A 22,455-nucleotide genomic window follows, 5' to 3' on the forward strand; every position below is an offset into this window, starting at 1 on the left:
AAGGAGGAGCAAAATAAATGGGACTTATTATACTTATTAGACTTTGTCTATCAGATGATAAAACAGAGAAACACTTGAAATTGTATAGTGTCACACTATTCCACAAGTGTGAGAGTTTCTGTGTTGTAATTAACAAGTTTTTTATATCTACTCTGAATTACAAATGCAGAATAACTCAGTCCTGAAAAAGGTAAGACATTTCTGTTTGGGTTACACAGAATGTGTTCTATAACCATTTGAAAGAAAATTAGCTCTGAACCAAAGAAGTTAATGTGATCACATCATTGACAAAATTGAAAAGTGCAAACTTCCTACAAATTACATCACCACCCCTTAGCAGAACTGTGTAAATGCAGTTATGAAATAGCCACTCTAAATCTGTACTTTTGATATTTCACTAAGTTACTACACTCAGTGAAGACAACAATGCTTCTTTAGGACAGCAACTAAAATTCAGCTGCCAGAAAATTGCTTTAATTGACACAAAATTTTTCCACATTCTCTTTTTCTAGTCAGTTCCTCTTGAATAAAGCATGCCATTGTGGTAGAAGTTTTAGATTGCTAATAATGTTAATAATAACAGAGTAAAGCTTTGTTATTCCACAAACAGTAAAAGACAGTCAAATGCTGCTACTTTTAATTTACTCCAGTTCTGGAGACTGTAACTTCACATGGTCTTACAGAGGTGATGTGAATGAGCACTGGATCCTATTGCCTGGGCTTTTATTCAAGCAAGCACCCAGGACACAAAGAGAACACATCACACAGCTCCAGGGTACCACCTGCTGTAAACACCAGCTCTTTAGATGTTACTCTGAGACTGTAAAAAGAGCTCTGAGCCACTGCTTTCCAGACTGACTCTGGCATGACTATATGTAGTCCTGCCACATCTTTAGGATGAAAGGATAAACACACCTAAGCCTGTTCTACCATATCAACCAGCATTTAAAATACATGCATTTTGTTACCCCTGAGACAATGAGAGAAGTCAACACAAAATGCATTAGAACCAGCCAAGAACTAAGGCTACGACAAATTCTCTAAAATAGACTGGCTAATGATATTAAAATTTTAAGGTATATGTTAGCAATTTGGTGGTTTTCACCAGTCAAGTTCTTCCTGTTTAATACCACCTAAAGAATACCTCTACCTAGTCAATCAGTGCCCATCTGTCATGCTGGAGACCAGGGTTCAACTCAGCAATGGGGAGGTGATTCTTCCTCCAAGGGACGTGGTTAGTGGTGCACTTGGCAGTGCTGGGTTAGCAGGCAGGCTTGATGATCTTAAACCCTAGCAGCTTTCCTACCTCCAGCATATCTGTAGGTTCTTACACGCAGCTAGATTTCCCTGGACCCAATGTTTAAAGCCTCTCCCTACCACTGAGCCTTTGAAGCTTATACTAAATAATGAACACACACCGAATTAGGTTGTGACCACAACCAGCATGGTGCAACAAGCACAACTGGAGTTTTTCACAAGGAGAAATACTTTCTTTAATTCCTTGCGATTTCTTACATGGAATAAACATATTTGGGGGCAAAAATCTTCAGCATTTCTGACAGCCCCAAAGCCACTAAGAGGAGTCCAAGACTCCAGGAATTACTTAAAACACACCAAATCTCTGCTAGCAATTCTAACTTTTCGCATAGGATCACAGGGTAACTCAAGTTCCAAGTGGCCTCAAAACCCCACGCAGTCAAACCTTCTGCTCCAAAGGATGGGTCAGTTATGAGATCAGACCAGCATACCTGGGTGTTGTCCAGTCTGCTCTTGAAATCCTGACACACTTTAAAGCTCCTCTTGTAACGGAGACTATTTCTGCTGCACTGTAAATGGTTAACAGACAGCAGAGGTTGGCCATAGCTGGCTTACAACCACAGGGAAAAAATACTAGATTTTGGTTACCAAGGATAATTTGATATCAAGTTTACCTAAGGTGATCCTTTACTATTTATGCCTGCATGTTAGTTATGCAAATGCCTTCTGTTGCTATAGGGGTTAAACATTATATATGTATCCTAGAAAATGCAGACTGCAAATTTCTGAAAAGCATTATCAGTATGTTTTCCTGGAATCATTAAATGCTTTTATTAACTTATCACAACAGCCTCTTTTACACAGTTTGCTCTAAGAATTCCATTGCTTTTTTGCTTCCTTGTTGGACAATAATGAATTTATGTTCACTAGTTGTTTCAGTTAGAGGAAAATATATTACTATTTGGACTCAACTCAAAACTAGAAGAAAACACAAGCAGGTCCTGAATTGCAATTATACCAATGTTAGTGAATATGCCCTCAAAACAGAAGAGAAACATTGCATAATAATGCCATCAATTTAAGAGATGTCAAGGGCCTCTGTAAAAAAGTGTCTGATAGCTATATTAAAAGTGATGCCTGATAGTTATATTAAAAATGATGCAACATTTCTAGTTTAGCATGCTATTTTACTATTTGCAGGAAAACTGAAATGAAGTCAATGGAACACATTCAGCAGCCTCCTCAAAAAAAAACCAGAATTGGAGGAAGTCAGTGGAACCCTAAATCCTGCTGGTTCCACCTGCAGGCACTGATGATGACAGATGATGTGATGTAATGTAATGTGAGGATGTCCCAAGAGGTGCACAAGCTCTAGCCTGCTCCTTAAGGAAAAAGAAGCAGCAAGCAAAATATGGGTAACAAAGGCACCCTAACAAAGTAATTCTCAACACTTCAGCAATTTTTTTCAAAGTTTGTTAGAACTGAAGAGGGACAAGTTAAGAAAGCAAACAACACTTCAGGATGGTTTTCTTCAACTGCGAGATAAAAACAACATTTGCAGGATATGATTTGAGTTTGTACGATATTCTAACCTTGATTAGAAAAAGAAACTGCTGTCAAAGGAAGGCTAATTGCAAGCAAAGTAACAACTCTCCTGGGAAACCTAAAGCCATCAGAATTGCTGGTTTATATCCACCCTCTACCCCCCAAAGATCAGCTGTGCAAATACATCTGTTCTAAGCAGATACTTTTTATGCACCGACTTCCTTTCCAACTACAATATATAAGAGAAATATATTTGGCAGCTCTCTGGGACCAAAAGTAGATTCAAGTCAGTATTATAAATTTTTTTTTTTTCTCAACTGTAATACTGAGCTCCCAAACAGGGCAAAATCATTTGATTAGCTATGTACGAAAACTCCGGAGACAAATTAACCATGTACTTATGCTCACACATAGAGTCAGCATGGGAAATATCTCACAAGTCTTCCTGGGCTGCATTATGATAAAAGAATAATGCAGGAGTTAGAGGCAGGTTTATGCAGAAATCAATCCTATGATGTTTCCGAGTACATGTGAACTTGATAGAGAGACCTGAAGTAGAAATTCAAATTGTGAGATTCACCAAACCTCCTTGTCTAGTTTAAGATTGCACAATGCCAAGGAAGCAATTCATAGAGACTTTACTATTTATCAAGGCTCAGCTGGAACTTGGCTATTAACTCTATCTGACCCAGTTTGGCTATAAAACTCAATGCAAAGATTATTATCTCATGGACTACAGTCAATTGATGACATTTTATTTAAGTTTACTTATGCTCCGATGATGTTTTTAACTGCAAACTCAACTAAAACCACAAGGTGGGAAAGTCCGGACAGAGAATTCTTGTTTTACTTTATACTTCAGCTGCTTTATTTACCTGGACTAAGGCATGAGAACACGTTTGAAAAATCACACACGTACAACCTAAATTCAAACCATCCCTGTCACTATTAGACTAGCAGTGCTTTTGAGAAAAATAGTTGTGACTAAATGAAAATTTATGATTTATTACACTTTCAAAACAAATGGTAATTGTGAAGTTGAACTTCAGCTATTAAAATGCATGCATCTCTGCTCAAGCTCAAGTCTGGCTGATAAATAAGCTGAACTGACACTGCAGCACAGCCTTTACAATTTTTTTCTTAATCAAAACATGGAGACTGTCAAATTAGACCGACTGCTCAGCTTTGCCTCTCATGGGCTCCTTGAAAGGCTTTCTGTCAGCTGGCTATCTGGATGGGCAGCCTGTTACTTGGAAGTTTTATGAGGAAGTAATTGATTCATCAAGCAACAGAATTTTTAGATTAAGGTTTGGTGTCTTGTACAACTCCAACATATTTCTCTATATCACTTTCTGCATGCAATCACACCCATCTGTGTAGCAGGAGCAGCAGATCCCCCTTGCTTTGGTGCCCTGGAAACTCCAGTCCCCACCTTCTGCCACCTGGCCCCCAGGCAGCACGGCCGGGCACGTCCCCCAGCAGCTCATTGTTGGGAGTTACTTTCCCCTCTGGCCTGGGCTGTAACTCATTTCCTGCAGCTGCAAACGCTGTCAGCCAGTCTCACAGGCACGGCTTTGGCCCGGAGCCACGGGTGGGGATCCTTTTTCCTTGCACATGGCCTATGCTTTACTTGCTTGCAGTCTCAAAACAGCAAATCCTCCCCTTCCACAGCCTCCCTCTGCTCCTAAGCAAACAATTGCTGCTGCCCAAGTCATCCTTCTTTTCTTCCCCTACAAACCAGGAGTCCTTCTTCAGTTATTCAAACTGGATACTCATTTTGCTGGATCAAATTCTCCCCTCATACACAGAGCTTCCTCTTCCTGTATTGAACAGTATTTAGACTCAACATGAAATACTCCCTTTCTCAAGCATAGTTTTCAAAGATCTCAATCACACATGAGACTTTTACCTTTACTCTGTCCCTTCTCCTTTCATTGAGAACTGGTATTCTGAATAGGATGCAGTTGTGTGCCAGCAAACTTACTTAATGTAACAAATTCAAAATTATTTTAGCCCATTCAGTGGCCTCAGTTATAAAATGTCTCTTTCTTCTTGGGAAATATCTCTAGGTCACCCACACAATTTCTGTCTTCCTTAATTCTTGAACAGAGAGTCCCTAAAGCAATTCAAGAAGAGCTCTGACACCTGCCCTACATCAGTCCTTCCCATCTTGCAGATATAGAAAATGGCTTACTCCACAGTAATTTGAACAAATTTGTCAACCTTTGTCTTGCAAAGGCATCTGATCTGCCTTATTATTTCAAGATTATTTGAGAGGGACCTCATTTCTGTGTTTATGGCTGCAGTCAGGACGGCATCCTCAGAGCAAAATCAAAAGGCAGTACATGAACTGTGTGTGGTTTGGCACCGTGTTACTGAGACATCATCTACCTCTCAGATTTGAACCAACCTATACAGATTCCTGCATTATGTGATGGTGTAAAACAGGCAAACACTGTACCTTCAGGTAAACAAAAGACTTCTGTGGTCAAGTTTTGAAACAGACAGTAATGTGAATTGGTAACTAGACATGGTCCCTCCAGAATTTTGTAACTTAAAGGAGACATTAATGTAAGCCTCATAATCAATGGCTTGTTGCAGCCTTTGTATCTCTCCAAATAGTAGCTACAACAGAATGGGTATGATGCACTATCACAAATTCTTCAGAAGTAGTCACAGATTTGGAAAAGACAGTAAACTTGTGATCTAAACAGGCAAGATTTCACAAACTATTTTAAATAGCTGCCAATTTTTCTGAGCTTGCATGTTCATTTTCATTACACTGAATCCTGTCCCCTGCCCTTTACCCAAAGCTCTGTGGCAATGTAAATGCCCTGAAAAGAAAAGAAAGAGGACTGCACTCATTAAATAGCATGTACCCTAGAAGGAAAAGAAACCCATGTTAAAAAACAGAGAAGCACCAAATAAAACAACAGGAATGATCTTTCTCCCCCACACCCAAAAACATGTGGGAAATCATTACAAAAAAAATGTTGCCTTATGCATTACTTGTGAAAAACATGTTCTTCCAGAGCTAGTGATTTATTTTTGTAGAGTGCACCAACTGTTATGCAGCCTCTTCACTACTCCCTTGTTTCTCTTTTCCCCCTATTATAAAAGGGATTTAGTTGTTTTTTTAAAATGTATTCATATGTGACCTGCACATCAAATTGACTGAATGACCCAAATAACTTGCAAAAATAGATTTGATGTCCAGCAGAGCAAGCAAGAGGTCAGGAACTCACAATCAACTCTCCCCCTAAGTTACTATTCATGTAGTGAATATCTTTTCTGGGCAATGCTTTCCTCATATTCTTAACAAAGTGTTTATTACCTTAACTACCATAAAATTTTAGAGATGGAAGATATTATAAATGTATTTTTTAATCCATTCATTAAATGATTAGATGACTTCAATAATACACATTCTTAAGGGAAGAAGCAATATCTACATTTGTAGGCGATTGATGAGGGTCATTTTTGAGGCTGAGAATAAAACAACATTACCTTTCATGGTTGACAGATAATGTGTGGACAGACAAGGAATGGCCAAATCAACTGTTAGAAATAGGCTTCACTGATCATATTTGCTTCTTTAATAATCATGCATGTTTTCCTACTTTGGATAATAATTTGAGATTATTTAAGGTATTCAGTATCACCCAACATTTCTGTACTCAGGGATGAAATGTGGTTTGACACACCATAAGAACCAGCTGTCAATTACAAGAAGTTTGCTATTTCAAAACTTTGAAGCTCATTTCACCTCTGATATGCTGCAGCTTTTTTTTTCTTTCTTTTTTTTTTCCTGTTTTGTTGCCAAGTGGTGCTACTGATAAACACTGTTGAGAAGATCAAAACTGTAGGGTCCATAGATACTGAAGGAGTACAAAACTCTTCAGCATGCCATCAGTACAGCCTAAGCAGTCTACACCCAAGTAGCCAACCCCACCACTTCTGATGGTGATCACCTCCTCCTTTCCTCTGCAATACATAAACCCTCTCTTTCCCTCAGCCTCTCCCAAGAACTTGTTGTGTCAGACATGTAAAAATTCCAGACTCACAGTCCATGAACTGTACAGAATTACTCAGGCTTGATGCTGACACTGTGAGCCTCACACAGGACATGTATTTTCAGACAAAATAAAATCCTAATTTGTTGAATCTCTCAAAAACTCTAAAAGTTTTACTGAGTTATTGTCAAAAAAGGAAATTAAAATCTCTATTGTAAAGACTGAAGGTACTTAATAAAGTACTAGAAATCTAGGGAGGACATGAAAAATTATCCAGCCAAGAGCATGGACTAACTTAAAATTATCTAAGTCACTCACTTGTTCTTTGTTAGAGGATTAGTAGTGTTTTTTAGGAATTCATATCTCAATCAATACCCACAATGAACAATTCTGAGAAGATCATCTAATTGTTTTTCCATTCTTCTGATTAGCATACTCCCTGATGCTTTATTTAATCAAATGCAGCACTTGAGAATGAATAATTGGTTTGTGGGATTATCTGAGGTACTTTTCACTATGGGGGGAAAAATAAAATCAGAGCATTCCACTGGTTTTGCCTAATTTTTATAATCCTTCAGTGAAATGAAGACTATCAATCTATTTCAAACAATAGAAATATTAAGCTGGGACCAAAGTGAAACAAATCCAGTGGTTTCAAGTGCCTTGTCTACCCCTTTTTCCCCCTCCAGACTACTTAACATTATGTAACAGCTTGCATGTTCAAGGCAGTTCACACTCCCTTCAGTCACACGCAGGGGAAACTTTACAAATGAAACATCCATCTCCTAAAGCCTGACACCCAGCAATGTGGGAATACACAATCAGCAGCTGCTTCTTATCAGTTGGGATTAGGATGGCATTCCATAACATCCCGCAGGAAGCCTGTGGCAGGGACAGAAGGCACTTCTGAGGCTGCATTCAACCCTGCAAATTATGCTCATTCTAGCAAGGGCTTTCTCTTTTTCTTCAGTGTCCGTGATTAATATAATTAATTAATGCTCTTTACTTCAAAGCACCATGTTAAACAAAGTAAAGTATCTCTGAAACGCTCTGCCCCACTTTCCCTAAACAAACTCTGAAGAAAAAAAAAGGAATACAAGTCATGTCCACTGATTTGATTAAAGAAGTTACTTTTGTAACTTCTCAAACACAAAACCAGCTCTGTCTGTCCCTTGGGATTCTGACAGGTTCAAGGTATTTCATATTATGTACATATAGTCCAGTACAATCTGCCTCTCCTCATAAAATTCTCTGCATTCAAAGGTGAAGTCCCTAAGCTCCAAAGGAAATTGAATTTATCAGTTCTTGTGAGTGTTAAAAAAAAATCCATATTTCACCCCCTAGTCCAAGAAGAAAAAAGTTTTAGTGTTACTCAACTATATTTTCCAATTTTATCATCAGAACATCTGCAAGCTTTCCCTATCCAAATTACTGTAGGACACAAAATGACGAAAGACTACTACAATTACACAGCTCGATCCTTCAAACTCCCCCCCAGCCCCCAATCACCCTGCATTCAGGAAGCTCCTGCTGTGTCTGTCCCTAATGTAAGAAACACAGACTCACCCCTGTTTTAGTCAAGTATATTTATACAATGTCTTAAAAAAATGGGGAAAAAAATGTAATAGCTGGAATGGACTGAATAATTCAAAAAATTGTGGTTACATTTATGTGGAAGACAAGTCTTCCCCAACATCACTTGTCTGATAACCTTATTACCTGCAATAAGAAACTCTTTGAAATGCATCTTTCCCATAGCATGTGATGAAATGTCTTCTAATGAACTATTTTTCTGGTTTTTTCCCCTCCTCTTTTTTTGTAAGTTCACTTTTTTTTTTCCTGTTCACAGCCTGCAAACTCAAGTAGGTGCAAACGAGGCAAGCAAGCATTTTCTCTAATAATAATCTACTTTTTGAGCCTGGATAGTTTACAGAGGCAAAAGATTAGAGTACACTAAAACCCTAAAACCTTTCAAAAATCATCAGATTTTTCTTGCACCCTTCAGAGGAATATTCTTTCATGCATCTGAAAAAAAACCACAGTAAGACTGCAGAGATGCTCTGGGAAAAAGTGTGCCAGTGCTTCTCTGTAAAGCTCAGTAAAATAAAACACAGAAGTCCAAACAAACAATTCGTGTGCCAGGGCATATGGAGAAGTGTATTTACCTTTTCCATTGCTGAAACAGCATGACTTCTTACTGCAGGGTTTCTCAGGAAACATTGATAATCCATGCCAGAGAGAGATTTTCTTCCCTCCCCACTTTCAGCACTTCTCAGGTACAGATTTTCCTATCACCGCAGCTTGATCTAATATGATATATGACTCTTCACCAAGATATAATTTGCTTAAACCTCTTCCCTATCTTCAGCCACGTTCTCCCTTCATGCTGAGAACTGCCAACTGCTTGTTCTTGGAAAAGACAGAGTGGTTGCTGAAAAGAAGGCAGTGCAGAACACCAAAGCTGCCATATGCATGGCACTGTCCGTGACCCAAACCCCACGCTGTAGCCATGATATTTTCTGAAAAATCCTTTCCTTAGGATTTCTTCTCCTGAGAAGCTGAGAGGCCTCAGGAACAAAATGTAAACAATGGTTATCTGCTGCTATGGAATGCAACAGGTGCATCTGTGACTGGTCTCATGTGGTTGTTTCTAATTAATGGCCAATCACAGTCAGCTGGCTCGGACAGGGAGTTTGAGCCACAAGCCTTTGTTATCATTCTTTCTTTTTCTATTCTTAGCTAGCCTCCTGATGAATTCCTTTCTTCTTTTAGTATAGTTTTAATATAATATATATAATAAAATAATAAATCAAGCCTTCTGAAACATGGAGTCAGATCCTCATCTCCTCCCTCATCCTAAGACCCCTGCGAACACAGTCACACCACGCTGCTGATGCCTAGGCTTTGTGCCCTTCACTCCTTACCTTTGTGGTTAAAAATGCCCTCCATCTCCATGCTGCTGCGAGAATGGGCGATGCACAGGGAGCCGCAGGGCACCAGGCCTTCCGCAGCCGGGGAGCGATCCGTGGTGCGCACCAGGCACCAGTCGGGCTTGTCATGGGGCCTCTCCAGGACCTCCACGGTCTGCCCGCGGCGGATGGTCAGCTCGTTGCTGTTGCAGGCGGTGAAGTCGTGGATCACCACCGTCAGCTCGCACCCACCAGACAGCTGCCAGGGGAGAGAACAAGGAGAAGCCGCATGAGCGCTCGTTATCAAACCCTCCGTCACGCACCGGTACCTATTTAGGACTCCTGGCAGGATTTGTATTTTGGATGAGATAGCAGGCTTCTGGGACTTTCCACATCAAGAAGAGAGCGTCTCAAAATCAGGCAGTTCTGGCGTTTTAGAACAGATTTCTAACCCTGCTTGTCTCTGCCTATCGTTCAAAGCACACTGCTTGTGACAGTGCTGGGTGGAGGATTTAAGCAGCTTTTCTTGCTAGACTGCTCCGTATCCCAAAAGCTGAAGTAGCAGTCGCTTCTGAATATATTTTATAGGTGATAATTAGCAAAAAAAAGGTCAGATACTACTAAATACAGTCACCCATGAGCTTTGTTATCTTTCAAATTCAAGAGAGAAATAGGTAGTTTTTTCAAATGAGCTTACTGCCTTATTCCCACCCTACTCGCAGTTTACACACAGGTCACAAAATTGTCCAGGACACATCATACACAATGGTAAAAGTCAGCGTAAAGTTATTCACAAAACATTCACAAATACTTAACTGTTTAACAGAAAATTCACACAGGCTTACAACTTTCACATTTTTGTTGGTTTCCCCAAATAAAACTGCACAAACTTGAATTAAAATCATGCAAGCTTAAGGTTTTCCTCCCCCTCTTCAAAACAGTTCATTAGAATAACTTTGCCTAAGCTTTAGTTTCCTCTCTTTAATTGTTACATCTGCTTTGATGTGAAATGAAAATTATTATCAGAACTTTGCAAAGTTCCCAAGATTGCTCAGTGCCAAAGCACCCATCCAACTTATGCAAGCAGTCCTAGAATTCCTTCTTCCTTACGGCAACAGCATTCCAGGCTACTTCAGTTTTTCATGTGCAAGCATTGCTATAGCTCTGGCTGCTTCAGTGCACCATTCATACCAGATCTCAGCTGGTATTCAACTTCTGTGAATTCAGTAATTTTGAACCAAGTAAACTCCTTCAGCTCACTGAGGTAACCTTGCAATGCTCTACACTGACAAAGGAGGACCAATACCCTGTGAGAGTTCCAGCTGCATCACATCTAGAAGCAAGTGCCACCCCAACACACTGAACAGACCCTGCCACGTTGCTTTTGACTATTTAATGGCTGCCAACTACATCCCATGAGCTTCAGAAATAGGAAATAAGAGACTGCATTGTTTCTTATTTATTAGCTTTCGTTACAAGCCTGGAATGGAAACAGTACTGGACAAACTTTTCTAGGAAAATGCTATTTGCTATTGAGCAAGAATTTCAGAGCAAATGACAAAAGCAGCAAAATCCCAGTAAGAATCAAAGGACAATTCCAACCTTTTCTTCCTCAAGTCTGCAACAAATGACAGAACATAACTCCAAGCAGATGGGCTGCAGTAACTCCAGAGCTTTCCCATGGCATCTGCCTGCTAATCTCACTGGCTAGCATTGCTTATGTGAGCTTACAGAGGAGCAGAAGTTTTCTTGAGGGAATGCTGGGGCCAAGAAGGGCAGAAAACCCTCATACATCTAGTGTTTACGGAAGATAAATCAGGTTGTACCTGTTTAGATACAGGCTAAAAATTGCTTCTACCCTGTCTCTTCAGACATCCCCAATACACAAATTACAGGGGGGGCACACCTTCAAAACATGTAACCTCCTCCCTCATTAAAACATGTTTCCTGTTCCCTTACACTCCCTTTTTCAGTCCATGCAAAGCTATGCAAAGGGGAAAAAGTAAAGAACTTTCCCTTGCTTTCTGGTATTGATTTATGTTACAGCCTTTGTCAGACCAAATCAGAAACAATTGAAACCATCTGTATGCCTGATGGGGACTAACAAAAAAGCTGATGAAGTATGACTTCACAAGGTGTACAGGGCAGACCAAATTTTTCTCAGGAGTCCATATCCCATCCAGTGCAAGCACAGTAACAAGCTGAAACTTTCCAGAAACTGCATCTCGTCCTTTTATTTCCTCCTAAATACCTCCAGGAGCATATCTTTGGTGCTCTGTTTGCTTTCCTGACCCTTCACTTCTTACAAATAGAGATTGCGGTATATTTTTTGTGACTCGTGCAATGGCCACATATTTTGGTAATATAGTTGTTCTTTCTTTTCTTTCCCCTAATAAAACAAAAAAAGTAGGATCTCAGATTAATGTTTTCTAAGTATTTTATACAATATTAAGCTAAATGAAAAAGCAAATGAAGGTTGTCAGTGGTCATGTCAGATGGCCAAAGTACACAAAATTCCTAGTTTCTCAGATAATGTCATAATCAGATATCCTAGCTGGCCAGTGTTCCACTGAAATTCAATACTCATTCACATTTCAGTATAGCATGTAAGACACTTCTTGTTCAGGGTTGTTAGGTCCACACTATCCACAAACATGCACCTATGCTGTTACATGCAACTTAGTGCAGAGCTTTTCCACTACTGCTAAGACACAAAAACCAATTATTTCTGTAGCCAGCATACACATATGGCACTTTGGAGAGCTGGGCAAAAAAAGCATTTACCAATTTTCCCTTCCTTTGGGTTAACTTCCCTTCTTTCTGCCTACTACAGTAGTGGTTAGGAAACACTTCTATCCTCTTTGTTTCATTGCTCAATTTCTCTCCACAGCACACTTTGTGAAAGCAGTTTCATCCTTCACACTGATGAAATGCAGTTGGACAGCAGGGAGTGTCTGTGATTAAAAGCGTTGCTCAACAGCTGTTGTTGGACAGCTTTGGCAAGGCTCTCCAGGCTAGCTGCAGAGAAGAGTGAGAGGCACAGCACAAACTGGGAGACTCACTTGCACTGAAGGGAAAAGAGTTGCAAACCCTCAAAATCCAAATTTAACCTGAACAAGGGCTTTATATACTTCATCCATCCGTCTCAAGAAACCTTTTATGTAAACTGAATTAATCACGCATGATAAAAATAAATGATGCTATGTCTGAAACATGGAAACTGGAGAGACAGAGACGAGATGAGACACAAAAGCCAGACAGAAACAGAACTGCAGATTACAAAAAGGCACAAGGTTTAATTAAACAGCTTATCATGGGACATGGTGCCTTGCAGTTGCTGAAATTAATGTTAACTATCTATGTTCACCTCTCTGGGGCCTTTTAGTCACTGTCTCTGGTAGAGAGAAAGAAAAAACCAAACGACACAAACATGTGAGCACCGACTGAGTACATTCTTAGCACAGGTTTGCTCAAGTCAGGGACACCACACTAAGTCCATCTGCCACCACTACCTGCAAGCACCATGGCTGACCAGATATTCAAGAGCCTTTACATCAGGCCATACAACATCCTCTCAGGACTGCAAATGAAATTTAATTCTTCATGATAATTTTACATTAAGAAGAAAGGAAAGCAAAGAGAAGCTAACAAGATTTCTCAATTATTTCAAACAAAAACATCTTTAATCCCTGTTTAAAATGGAAATAAGTGCACTCTGGCAGAAAATAAATGGGACGGAGCAAAAGTTCTGCCTCAAATAAAGAGCAATTTGCTTTGACCAGGTAGCTGTCCAGACTTGGTTTCCGACTCTGAAAAGAGGTGTGTGCTCAGAGCCATGTCTGCTTTTTTTATTGACATTTTTTTCTACTGATTGGAGCCTTTTCTCTTCTGGAGACTCAGCTGGCAGAACTAAATACTTGGTAGTCTCCTGCTGCTTCAGTCTTTTTTCTGTCTTTCAAAGAACTACACACAAGCTTAAAGAAGCATGAAAATGAAATACAACTTCACATAGACAGTAATACAAAGTGTTACCAGCTGGGTACAAAAGACAATTTCTTAAAAATAAAATATTGCTCTACTGACCACCCACAGCAGCTAGCATATTTCCTACTATTTAGGATAGCAATCTATGACAATTCTTCTTCAGAAAGTCTCTCATGTTCTCAGATATTAGTTTGGATTATTTCATGTTTCTACCAGATCACTGAATAAAGCATGAAAAAAACCTTTTCAGACCTTCACTGTTTCCTCAGCCTCCCTATTTAATTTCCTATGCACTGGATCAAGTTCAAAAGACAATGTTAAAAATGAGATGAGGCTGATGAAAGGCCAAATGAATGGTCCAAGAATCTCTTTTATCCATTAGCCACCTAAAATACTGGCTACACATCTACAGAATGTGAATAGAAGGAATGCTGTGAAAGGTGAAGGGCAAAATATTTACTGAGAAGGGTACAATGAGAGAGCACTCATGCAGAAAACTGAGATGCTTTGATGGACTAGCAATCCCTCTCTCAAAAATTCTGTATTTCATCCTGGATGCCATTATACCTTCCAATGCTTCAGGATGGGTCAGTGCTATTGATGGAAATATTTAGCATGTCTTGCAATATGAAGATACACCCCATGATAAAAAAAAAAAAGCCAGAAAGGGATCTTAAATGACCTAGTCCACTTCATTCCCATCCTCTATAGCATGATTGACCACATCTGTGTGAATCCTTAACATTTACCCAAACTGTTCTCACTGAAATCCAGTTATGGAGATTCCCCAGCCTTCAGAATTACTCTGTTCTAGGTTTTCACATTTTCATATTTTCATACCCATAAAAATTATTATTGCAATCTTTTTTTTAATAAGTCATTCAATTTCATCCCATCCACTTAAAATACAGGTAAAAGACTGTTTAGTAATTCTGTGCAGTAGCCTTTTTCCCCAGTTGAAGATCTAAAGTTCTTCCTCCTGCTGTTTTTTTCCCTTTAGACTTGTTGGCCCCAATTTTTTACCTTGCCCTGTAAGTTAGGTTTAGGAGATTCTAATCAACCTTTTTCCTCTTTCCCTCAGAATTCTTCCAATGGACCATTGATTTTCCAAAATTCTGTACTCAAAACTGTAACTCAATTGTTATTACAGTATCTAATGTACGCCTTATGAGTTCTGAGTAAACAATGAGGACTTAGTGTCCTCAACATCCCATTTCTACAAGCCAATATATTGTTGCTTTCCTTGCCCTCCCAGATGCATCACACAGCTAAACAATAAACATCTTGTGAGCCTCTGTAGCTTCTCAATCATCCTCTCAAAAACTGTTTCAAATTCTCAGTTTTCATTAGTTAACTATTTCTACCTATTCATATAAGCTCAAATGTGTTCCTACTAAATAGCACAGAACTTTGCCAGTTAATTTTTCCCATTGCCAACATTATTCTGAATTCTAATTCTGCCTTCCAACACTGTTTTCAGATGACATGAGGCTGGAAAGGATGTCAATGTCAGCTTTATAAACATATGGTCTATTGCATCATCCCAGTCATTACTGAAAAGCAGCATTGCAACAGTGGAGCCAACAATCAAAAGTTAAAATTCTAGCCTAAAAAGCAAGGGTGGAGAAGAAAAACCCTAATCATAAAGTTATTCTTTGTTGTTATGGCAATTACAATTATGTCAGAAAACAGGATGCAAGGAAAGAAGTTCATCTGGACAATATTCAACCACTTATTATCATGGTTAAGGATTTTCAGCTCTTTCAAAGTATATCTCTGAGGAGGTGAGAAAGAATATTGACATTTGGATAAAGGATTTCATTCTTGATATACTCCCTGTATAACAGTTTAGCACTTCTAATCAAAACATTTATTTTAAAAGAATGAACTGTCTGAACATATAATTGGAGGAAGTAAAGAATGGTTCTACTTGGCTGTTGATTAATGTAACGTGTTTAATATTTTTTGTCTTCTCTCAACCTCAATAACAGATACACATGAACAGAAAACTGTTCAACAAGAGCTTAGTAAGTAATATAGCACTAAACATTTCTACTACTTAATTATTACTGGTTTTAATTGCTTGATATTTTTAATGTTTCTTGGTTTGGAATCCCATCTCAGTTAGCCACCTGCTCCAAATTTGACCAAGGAGTTCCACTGCTTCCTTTGGCTAACCACATCAGTGGCACTTTAAATCTGTACAGCTGTTTTACTCCATTTCTATAAGACATTCACACACACTTCAAGCTTCTAGGCTAAGAGGGCAGAGTAGATTTTAAACCCCAAGTGGACTGCAGCTAATGAATTTTCAACATCCAATGTGAGAGATTACCTCAGACTCGGCAATGGTGTTAAGACACCCTGCAGATTTCACTGGCCACTTTCTTGTTACTGTTCATTAATAATTTTTATTTTGTATTTTTAAACAGATTAAAGATTTTCTCAATGTATTTAGCAAACCAAAGCATACAATAGAAGCATCAAACAAAGCTACACTGCTAATTCACACACTTTTTAGTAGTGCACCATAGTAAATTGCTTCCTTGGACATACAACACAGCCCAAGTAACTTCCAGGCAATCATCAGCTTGCTTTTCTTGGCAAAGAAAAGTCTAACAAAAATTTTATGCACAAATGCAAGATCTCAAAAATACTTTAAATACAACACTACAGTCACTAATCACACCTAAAACCTGTCAAGAAAATACTGAAAAGTGTTCTCCATTTTTCCTTCCTTCTATTCCTCTTCCTTTTAACTTTTACCTCCTGTTGAACAGGTTGTTGGTAAGACTCCTCCTCATGTCAGTCTGGAAAACAATCCTGAGGGCATTCTGCTTGGCCACCTTTCTCAGCAATTCTCACACTATGCATGAAATATTTCTGTCAGGGGCATCAGGAGACAATGATGCTATGCATCCTAGTGAACATCACAAGCAGAAGGGTGTTGGCTCTGCATGGCAGGGATGGACTGCATCACCTCCAACCTGTGTGAACACAGCCTGGTGTCTCAGCCAACAACCAGGGAAATCACAGAGAGCATGTCTTGCTCTGAGGGTCACAGGTTACCTCAACTCTTCCCTTAAGAACTGTTTGCTAGCATACAAAACAATGTTTTTAAACCCCTAAATAGTTAAGTAAGAATGCTAAGAATAAGAGCAAAACAAAAGTCATCAAAAAAGTTTTTCTTCCTCTAACCAACTGTTGTTCTCACAGGTATCTTTAGAAGAAGCCACTACCAAAACTACAGACCAACCTCAGTACAAATGCAGAGAGTCAAAACATAGGCTGTTCTTGACAAATATGAGAGCAACCTAAGCACCTAATATTTTCCTCCTCCTGTCTGCTTCTCTATATGGAAAAATCAAACCATAGAGTTTGAGCAACACGTGAAAATAGAGAAAACTCACTGAGTTTAGGTGATGATGGAAGTGGTGTAAATATTATTCTGAGAACCTATTCATTTACCTACCCTGAAGAATACTGGTTATTTATCTGCATATTTTGAATGGCTCATCAGAACAATTTTACCCAAGGAGGTAACTGACTAGAAATCCCTAGCCAAACTTTAAAGTAGTTTGGTAGGCATCGTCAGTGTTTTAATTCATTCTTCTGTTTGATAAACTTTTATTATCCATCTCTACCTCCCTCCAGGGTCCTAACACTTCTCACTTGCCAAAAAAACTTGTTTCAATTCCAAGTAACACACACATTTTGGAAACTTTTTTATTCTTTTGACACTTATCTTTCTTCCACCCAGGGGAAACTCTGGCTGTGTACCCTTATGGTACAGCCCAGCCAGAATCTACAGGCAGAGACGGAGGAAAGGAAACACCAGCACTAGTACAAAATGACAGTTTGGAGGGTTACTTCTGGACAATTCCATCAGCTTTCATGCAGAAAGTGAAAATCTACTCCCTAACCCATAAACACTGGAGAGTACTTTTCCTTTACAACTGTAAATCTGTGGTGATCACCAGCCTCAAGCCAACATGAAAAGCAGATGGTATGCTTTCAGGAAGGCTGAGATTAACATCAAGAAAAATTCTGTGCATTGCTATCAAATTTTATGGAAAATAAAACTTTCATTTTAAAATGGGTCAAACCTTTGAGCAAACTGCAGAACAGAGGGGACCAAAATGGTTTCAAATTGGAACAAATAATCTCTTCATGACCCTGGTATCAAGGTATTTTCTCTATTGCCGACAGCTATTTTTAAGAGACTGAGTATATCCATGCCTCTCCTCTGAAGGTACTAAGGACTAATCCTGGGTGCTAATTCACACTAAGGGACAAATCATCTGCTCTCAGCACAGAGCATATCGAGGAAACTTACCTTATCACTGTCTAGCGTGTTCTGGGAGGTTCGTGAGGCAATTGAAATAGTATCAGGCTGGCTGCTGCCATCTCCCTGACTGTCCAGGTCCTCGCCATCCCTGCAAAGAATTCAGGTCTCATTACAAGAGTGGTACTGTGTTTGTAACATGCTAGTTAAGGAAGTGAGACACTCCCAGTGTGGCAACAGACACTAAATTCACTGATGCAAGAATCAAATACTCAGTACTTAATACTCTCTTACTTCTCTGCTGTAAGAGAAGAGATTAATTTGCAAGGTATACATCCTGTGGAATTAAGGCAACAACAAGTGAGCCAGAAATATGGAAACACACTTGCCCAGTCACTTAGCCAAAGCTAGTGAGGAGGACAGTTGGTGACACATTTCAAGCTTCATAAAAGAAAAACAAAGGACCTGAGTAACAAATGCAGAATTGCAAAAATTTTAAAATGTACTATCCTGTTCCAAATCCCTTCTGTAATGGCTCATTTACACAAGCCAGGGACTGTTCAGAGCAGAAATCTCAACAAATTCAGCACTGCAGGAAACTGTAAATGAATGATAAGATAAAAGTAGACAAAATGACTCTTGCTTTTGTCCAATTCACTTAAAAGCATTCAAAATTCAACAGTACAGAGGAAAGAGCACTGTTGTACACTTAGAGATCTCTGATTATTTGAAATACTACTTACCTTCTTCCTTTCTGTTTTGTTGTTGGTGCAGTTTTGGGAATGTGGATGGGCTCTTTCAATGCTCCTTTCAGATGAATAGTCCTTTCTTGTATCACTTCCCGGATGTGTTTGATCCAGTCCTGTTTATTCTCTATACTGGATGCCTTTGATATGCAAAAGAAACAATACCCCCACAAAGGACCATTATGGCTGAGTAGATCCACACATACAGTCAGCTGATAAACACAAAGAGGAACGCATAAAGATGACTTTGTGAAAAATTTCTGAAAAACCTGAACAGAGAAAAGGAAATTCTAGCTGTCTTGTTTTGAATCCCCAACATTACTTTACACCTCTCAACATTATTAATATTGGTATTTTAAAAATATTTTTACCTTAATTCAGAGTTTTCTTTTTTAACTTGATGACTAAAGCCCTGTATGCATCTCATGTGAATGAAATGAATTCCAGCAATAACACCTTGAATACTGGTAATTTAAACTCATCCTACATTTTAGGTCAATTCTAACTTGGAAGAATAATAACCTACTATTACTGGCAAAGAAGTTAACTTTTACTGCAACACGTTTCATGTATTACTCTTCCTACTTTTTGATACATATCTTGAGGCAGAAAGCTAATTTAGGGATTGTATTCTAATTACTGCCTGCAACATATCTATTATTTTAAATACTCCAGAAATTACTTGATATCCTGCCCAACTTGTAATCTGATTGCTTAGCCCAATTTAACCCTGCATCTGAAATGCTACTAAATACAAATATTATTTCAGATCTAAAGAAATTATTACATATAGTTTCCTTAATTATATACTACTTCTCTTAATTGCTGTCTCCTGAAATAACTGGCTTCAAATATATTATAAATATTTAATATATTATAAATATATAATAACCAGGAATTCTAAAGGGATGAAGAAAATTGAAGAAACAGATGGACTTTGTTTGTCTTTTACAAACAAAAACATCTAGGAAAAGAAGATAAACATGACCTTTTAAAAGAATCATTTATTTAGTTTTTCATGGAATTTACCTCTAATATCAATGAGGTAAGGAAGTGCTTGTTTCCAGCTTTCAAAACTGAATAAACAAACAAAGTCCACAAAATTGTGGAAGAGCTTGATGTAACATAAAAGTTTTCTAAATATCATATGCACTAAGTAAAGCATGGAACAGAACCACCTTAAAGTGATCTTATGTAAAGAATCCTTAATTACAACCTTTTATTCTGTTCTGCCCTGGGAGGATCATTTCAAGCTGCAAAGCACTGTCTCTGAAATTATGGGAACATTAAAAACTGAAAGAAAATCTAATATGCATTAATGTTACACTTAATTTCCTTGCATTCCTTCACTGCTGCCAGAAAGCTAATGTAAGCTTTTGTTAGTCTGTAATTCACAAGGAAGAGTGTGACATGTGAATTGGAGACGCCATTTTTAAGTGACATTATTGAGTATTTGCTATGCATATATGTGAAATCACAAACAAGTTTAATAGTAGGTACATTAATCTATAAATGGGAATATGAACTTTGTTTCAGCTCAAAAGAGCTCCTCAAAACATGAAAGATTACCCACTAGCTGCTTGTGGTATTTACAAAACATGTTCTTCAGTTGAGAAGGAGTCCCAGGTTACATACCATAATCACAGGAAACAGATTTAGCCATTCTTCTAGCTAGGCAAACAGCACTGCTGACACCTGCAACTTGCCCAGACACAAAACTTATAGGAATTACATGCACCTTCATCCAAAGGCAAGTAGCTTCAGAAAAACTTGCAGCCCAAAAGACATAAAAATCTTTTGCAGTGTTTGTTTTCTGCATAAAAATATGGGTCATGAAAAACAGCATGGCCAACAAGCAGCGATGACTGAGTGTGGAAGGTAACACTGATGCTATCGTTTCTTAGTGACACCAGCTCCCTGTCAGCTAATTGCTGAAGTCTTCAAGCTTATGGAAGTCCATGGGATCAAACCTCTCCCTACCATGATTTGTGAAAGCAGGTTTGTCTAATTCTTCAGTAGGCTGCAAAGATTCCCCTCTGCTCTCAGGCCACATGAGTTAGATATATACACACCACCACTGCTGCAAACCCAAAGAAAATTGTTTGTCAGCAGCCGCCCCTCCTAAAGCAGGAAATCATTCCTTACTTTCCCAACAAATAACAGCAACTACAAGCCTTGCTATAGACTAAAAGCACATCTGCTAAAATTACCTTGAGAACAATTTTGTTGTCTGAAGTTGGTGTCCTTCCAACCCACAGAGCAAACTTGCAGGGGTCTCCTTCTACATGTTCTGTGACACCCAGTTCGGAAGTCTGGAATTAAGAAAAAGTTGTTAGGACCACACAGAATTTTTCCTCAGAAGCCAACAAAAGCATGCTAATAATCTACAAAATTGAGCACTACTATTTAAAGAGATTTTCAGAAGCTTAAGGCTAACTCATAAGGCTAGAGAGAATCCTTTATTCTGGTGGCAGTGTGAGGTCTCTTCAAAAAAGTAAGAACTGCAAGATTAACAATCTTTTCTGTAAAGTCACAATAAACAATAACACTTACAATCCTGAAAATGAATTACTGATTTTAGTTTTTGGACTTGACAGGAAAACCCTTATAATTCTAAAGATGATGCTTGGCAAAAAATAAATTTTGGCTCCTCTCCCTGTTCATTTCCATTGGAGAACACTCACTATTTACTAATCTTTATGCTCCCTCTCAGATAAGATATACTTAAGAATTCTCTTGCTATCTTCTAAAATGCTGGCTTATTTTTTATCACATGAGCCTTTCCTAGTGTTTCCTTCCCTCTGAAACAGTTGAAATAATTCAGAAATGCAGTTTCCCTGGAGAATTTTGTGAGACAACTACATGAACAATCAGTCTTTGGGAATGTTCTAATGTCAGACCTTAATGGCTAATTATCATGCAAAATGTTTTCACTTTCTAACTGGAACATCTCACTCATATGAATTGGCTTCCACTTTAAACAATTCATACAGGCTCTATTCCAAAAAAAATTACAAACTAAGAAATAGAGCTCAAACTAAAAGAACCCTCACTCTCCAACAGCTGCTAAGTATTCTCACATGATTAGAAGCTGTATTTTTCCTCTCATACACATCATCATTAGCACATACACACCTCAACACATGAGATGCTGGATACCCAATACCTGAGTAAAAGTACTTTTTTTCTTGTCTCATTTCGATACCAACTTGGCTCTTTTTTTTGTGTTGGTGGGTGAAAGCTTTTTAGATTTTTTTTTTCTTCTAAAATAATCCCATCCCAACATCTACCCTTCCACACACAACTGTCTTTGCCCAACAGGCAGTTGAGCAACACCGCTCTCTGCAAAGGATGCTAAGTCTGCATGTGGCTCTCCAGGACAGGCTCACAGAACAGAAACCATTGTGGCTTACTGGATGCATGGAAACCACACTGAGGTGAGGAAGTTCCCAAACAGCCACTTACTGGTGACTGGGAGAGTGTTCTGTCCAAGTAACACCTGCTTGCCTTTTTTTCCACCGCCCTCCTTAGGCATTTGCTCCTGGACACCTAATCTGTTGCCAAAGGAGTTCATTAACACCTTCTGCCTATATAGATATACAGATATATATATAGATATATATCTATATCATGCCATTGAGTATCTTGTGCTGGGGAAACCCTGATGTTCATTATGCACAAAGCAAAGAGAAGGACCTCATTTTTGTAAAGCCATC

The 22,455-nt window shown here is 38.7% G+C and overlaps 1 protein-coding gene across 1 annotated transcript in view; it reads right to left on the reverse strand.

Annotated features, from left to right (window-relative positions):
* The window catches only part of TRIO (trio Rho guanine nucleotide exchange factor), a 247,080-nt gene that overhangs the window by 58,768 nt on the left and 165,857 nt on the right, over positions 1-22,455 (reverse strand). The window contains exons 31-34 of the mRNA XM_058811071.1: positions 20,950-21,051; positions 18,737-18,879; positions 18,045-18,144; positions 9,740-9,983 (exon numbers count right to left, since the gene is read on the reverse strand). Of these exons, the coding sequence (XP_058667054.1) occupies positions 9,740-9,983; positions 18,045-18,144; positions 18,737-18,879; positions 20,950-21,051 (589 nt within the window). The remainder of the gene's footprint in view (positions 1-9,739; positions 9,984-18,044; positions 18,145-18,736; positions 18,880-20,949; positions 21,052-22,455) is intronic.

The sequence above is a fragment of the Ammospiza caudacuta genome, chromosome 1 (genome assembly GCF_027887145.1).
Source record: "Ammospiza caudacuta isolate bAmmCau1 chromosome 1, bAmmCau1.pri, whole genome shotgun sequence".
Taxonomy (NCBI): domain Eukaryota; kingdom Metazoa; phylum Chordata; class Aves; order Passeriformes; family Passerellidae; genus Ammospiza; species Ammospiza caudacuta.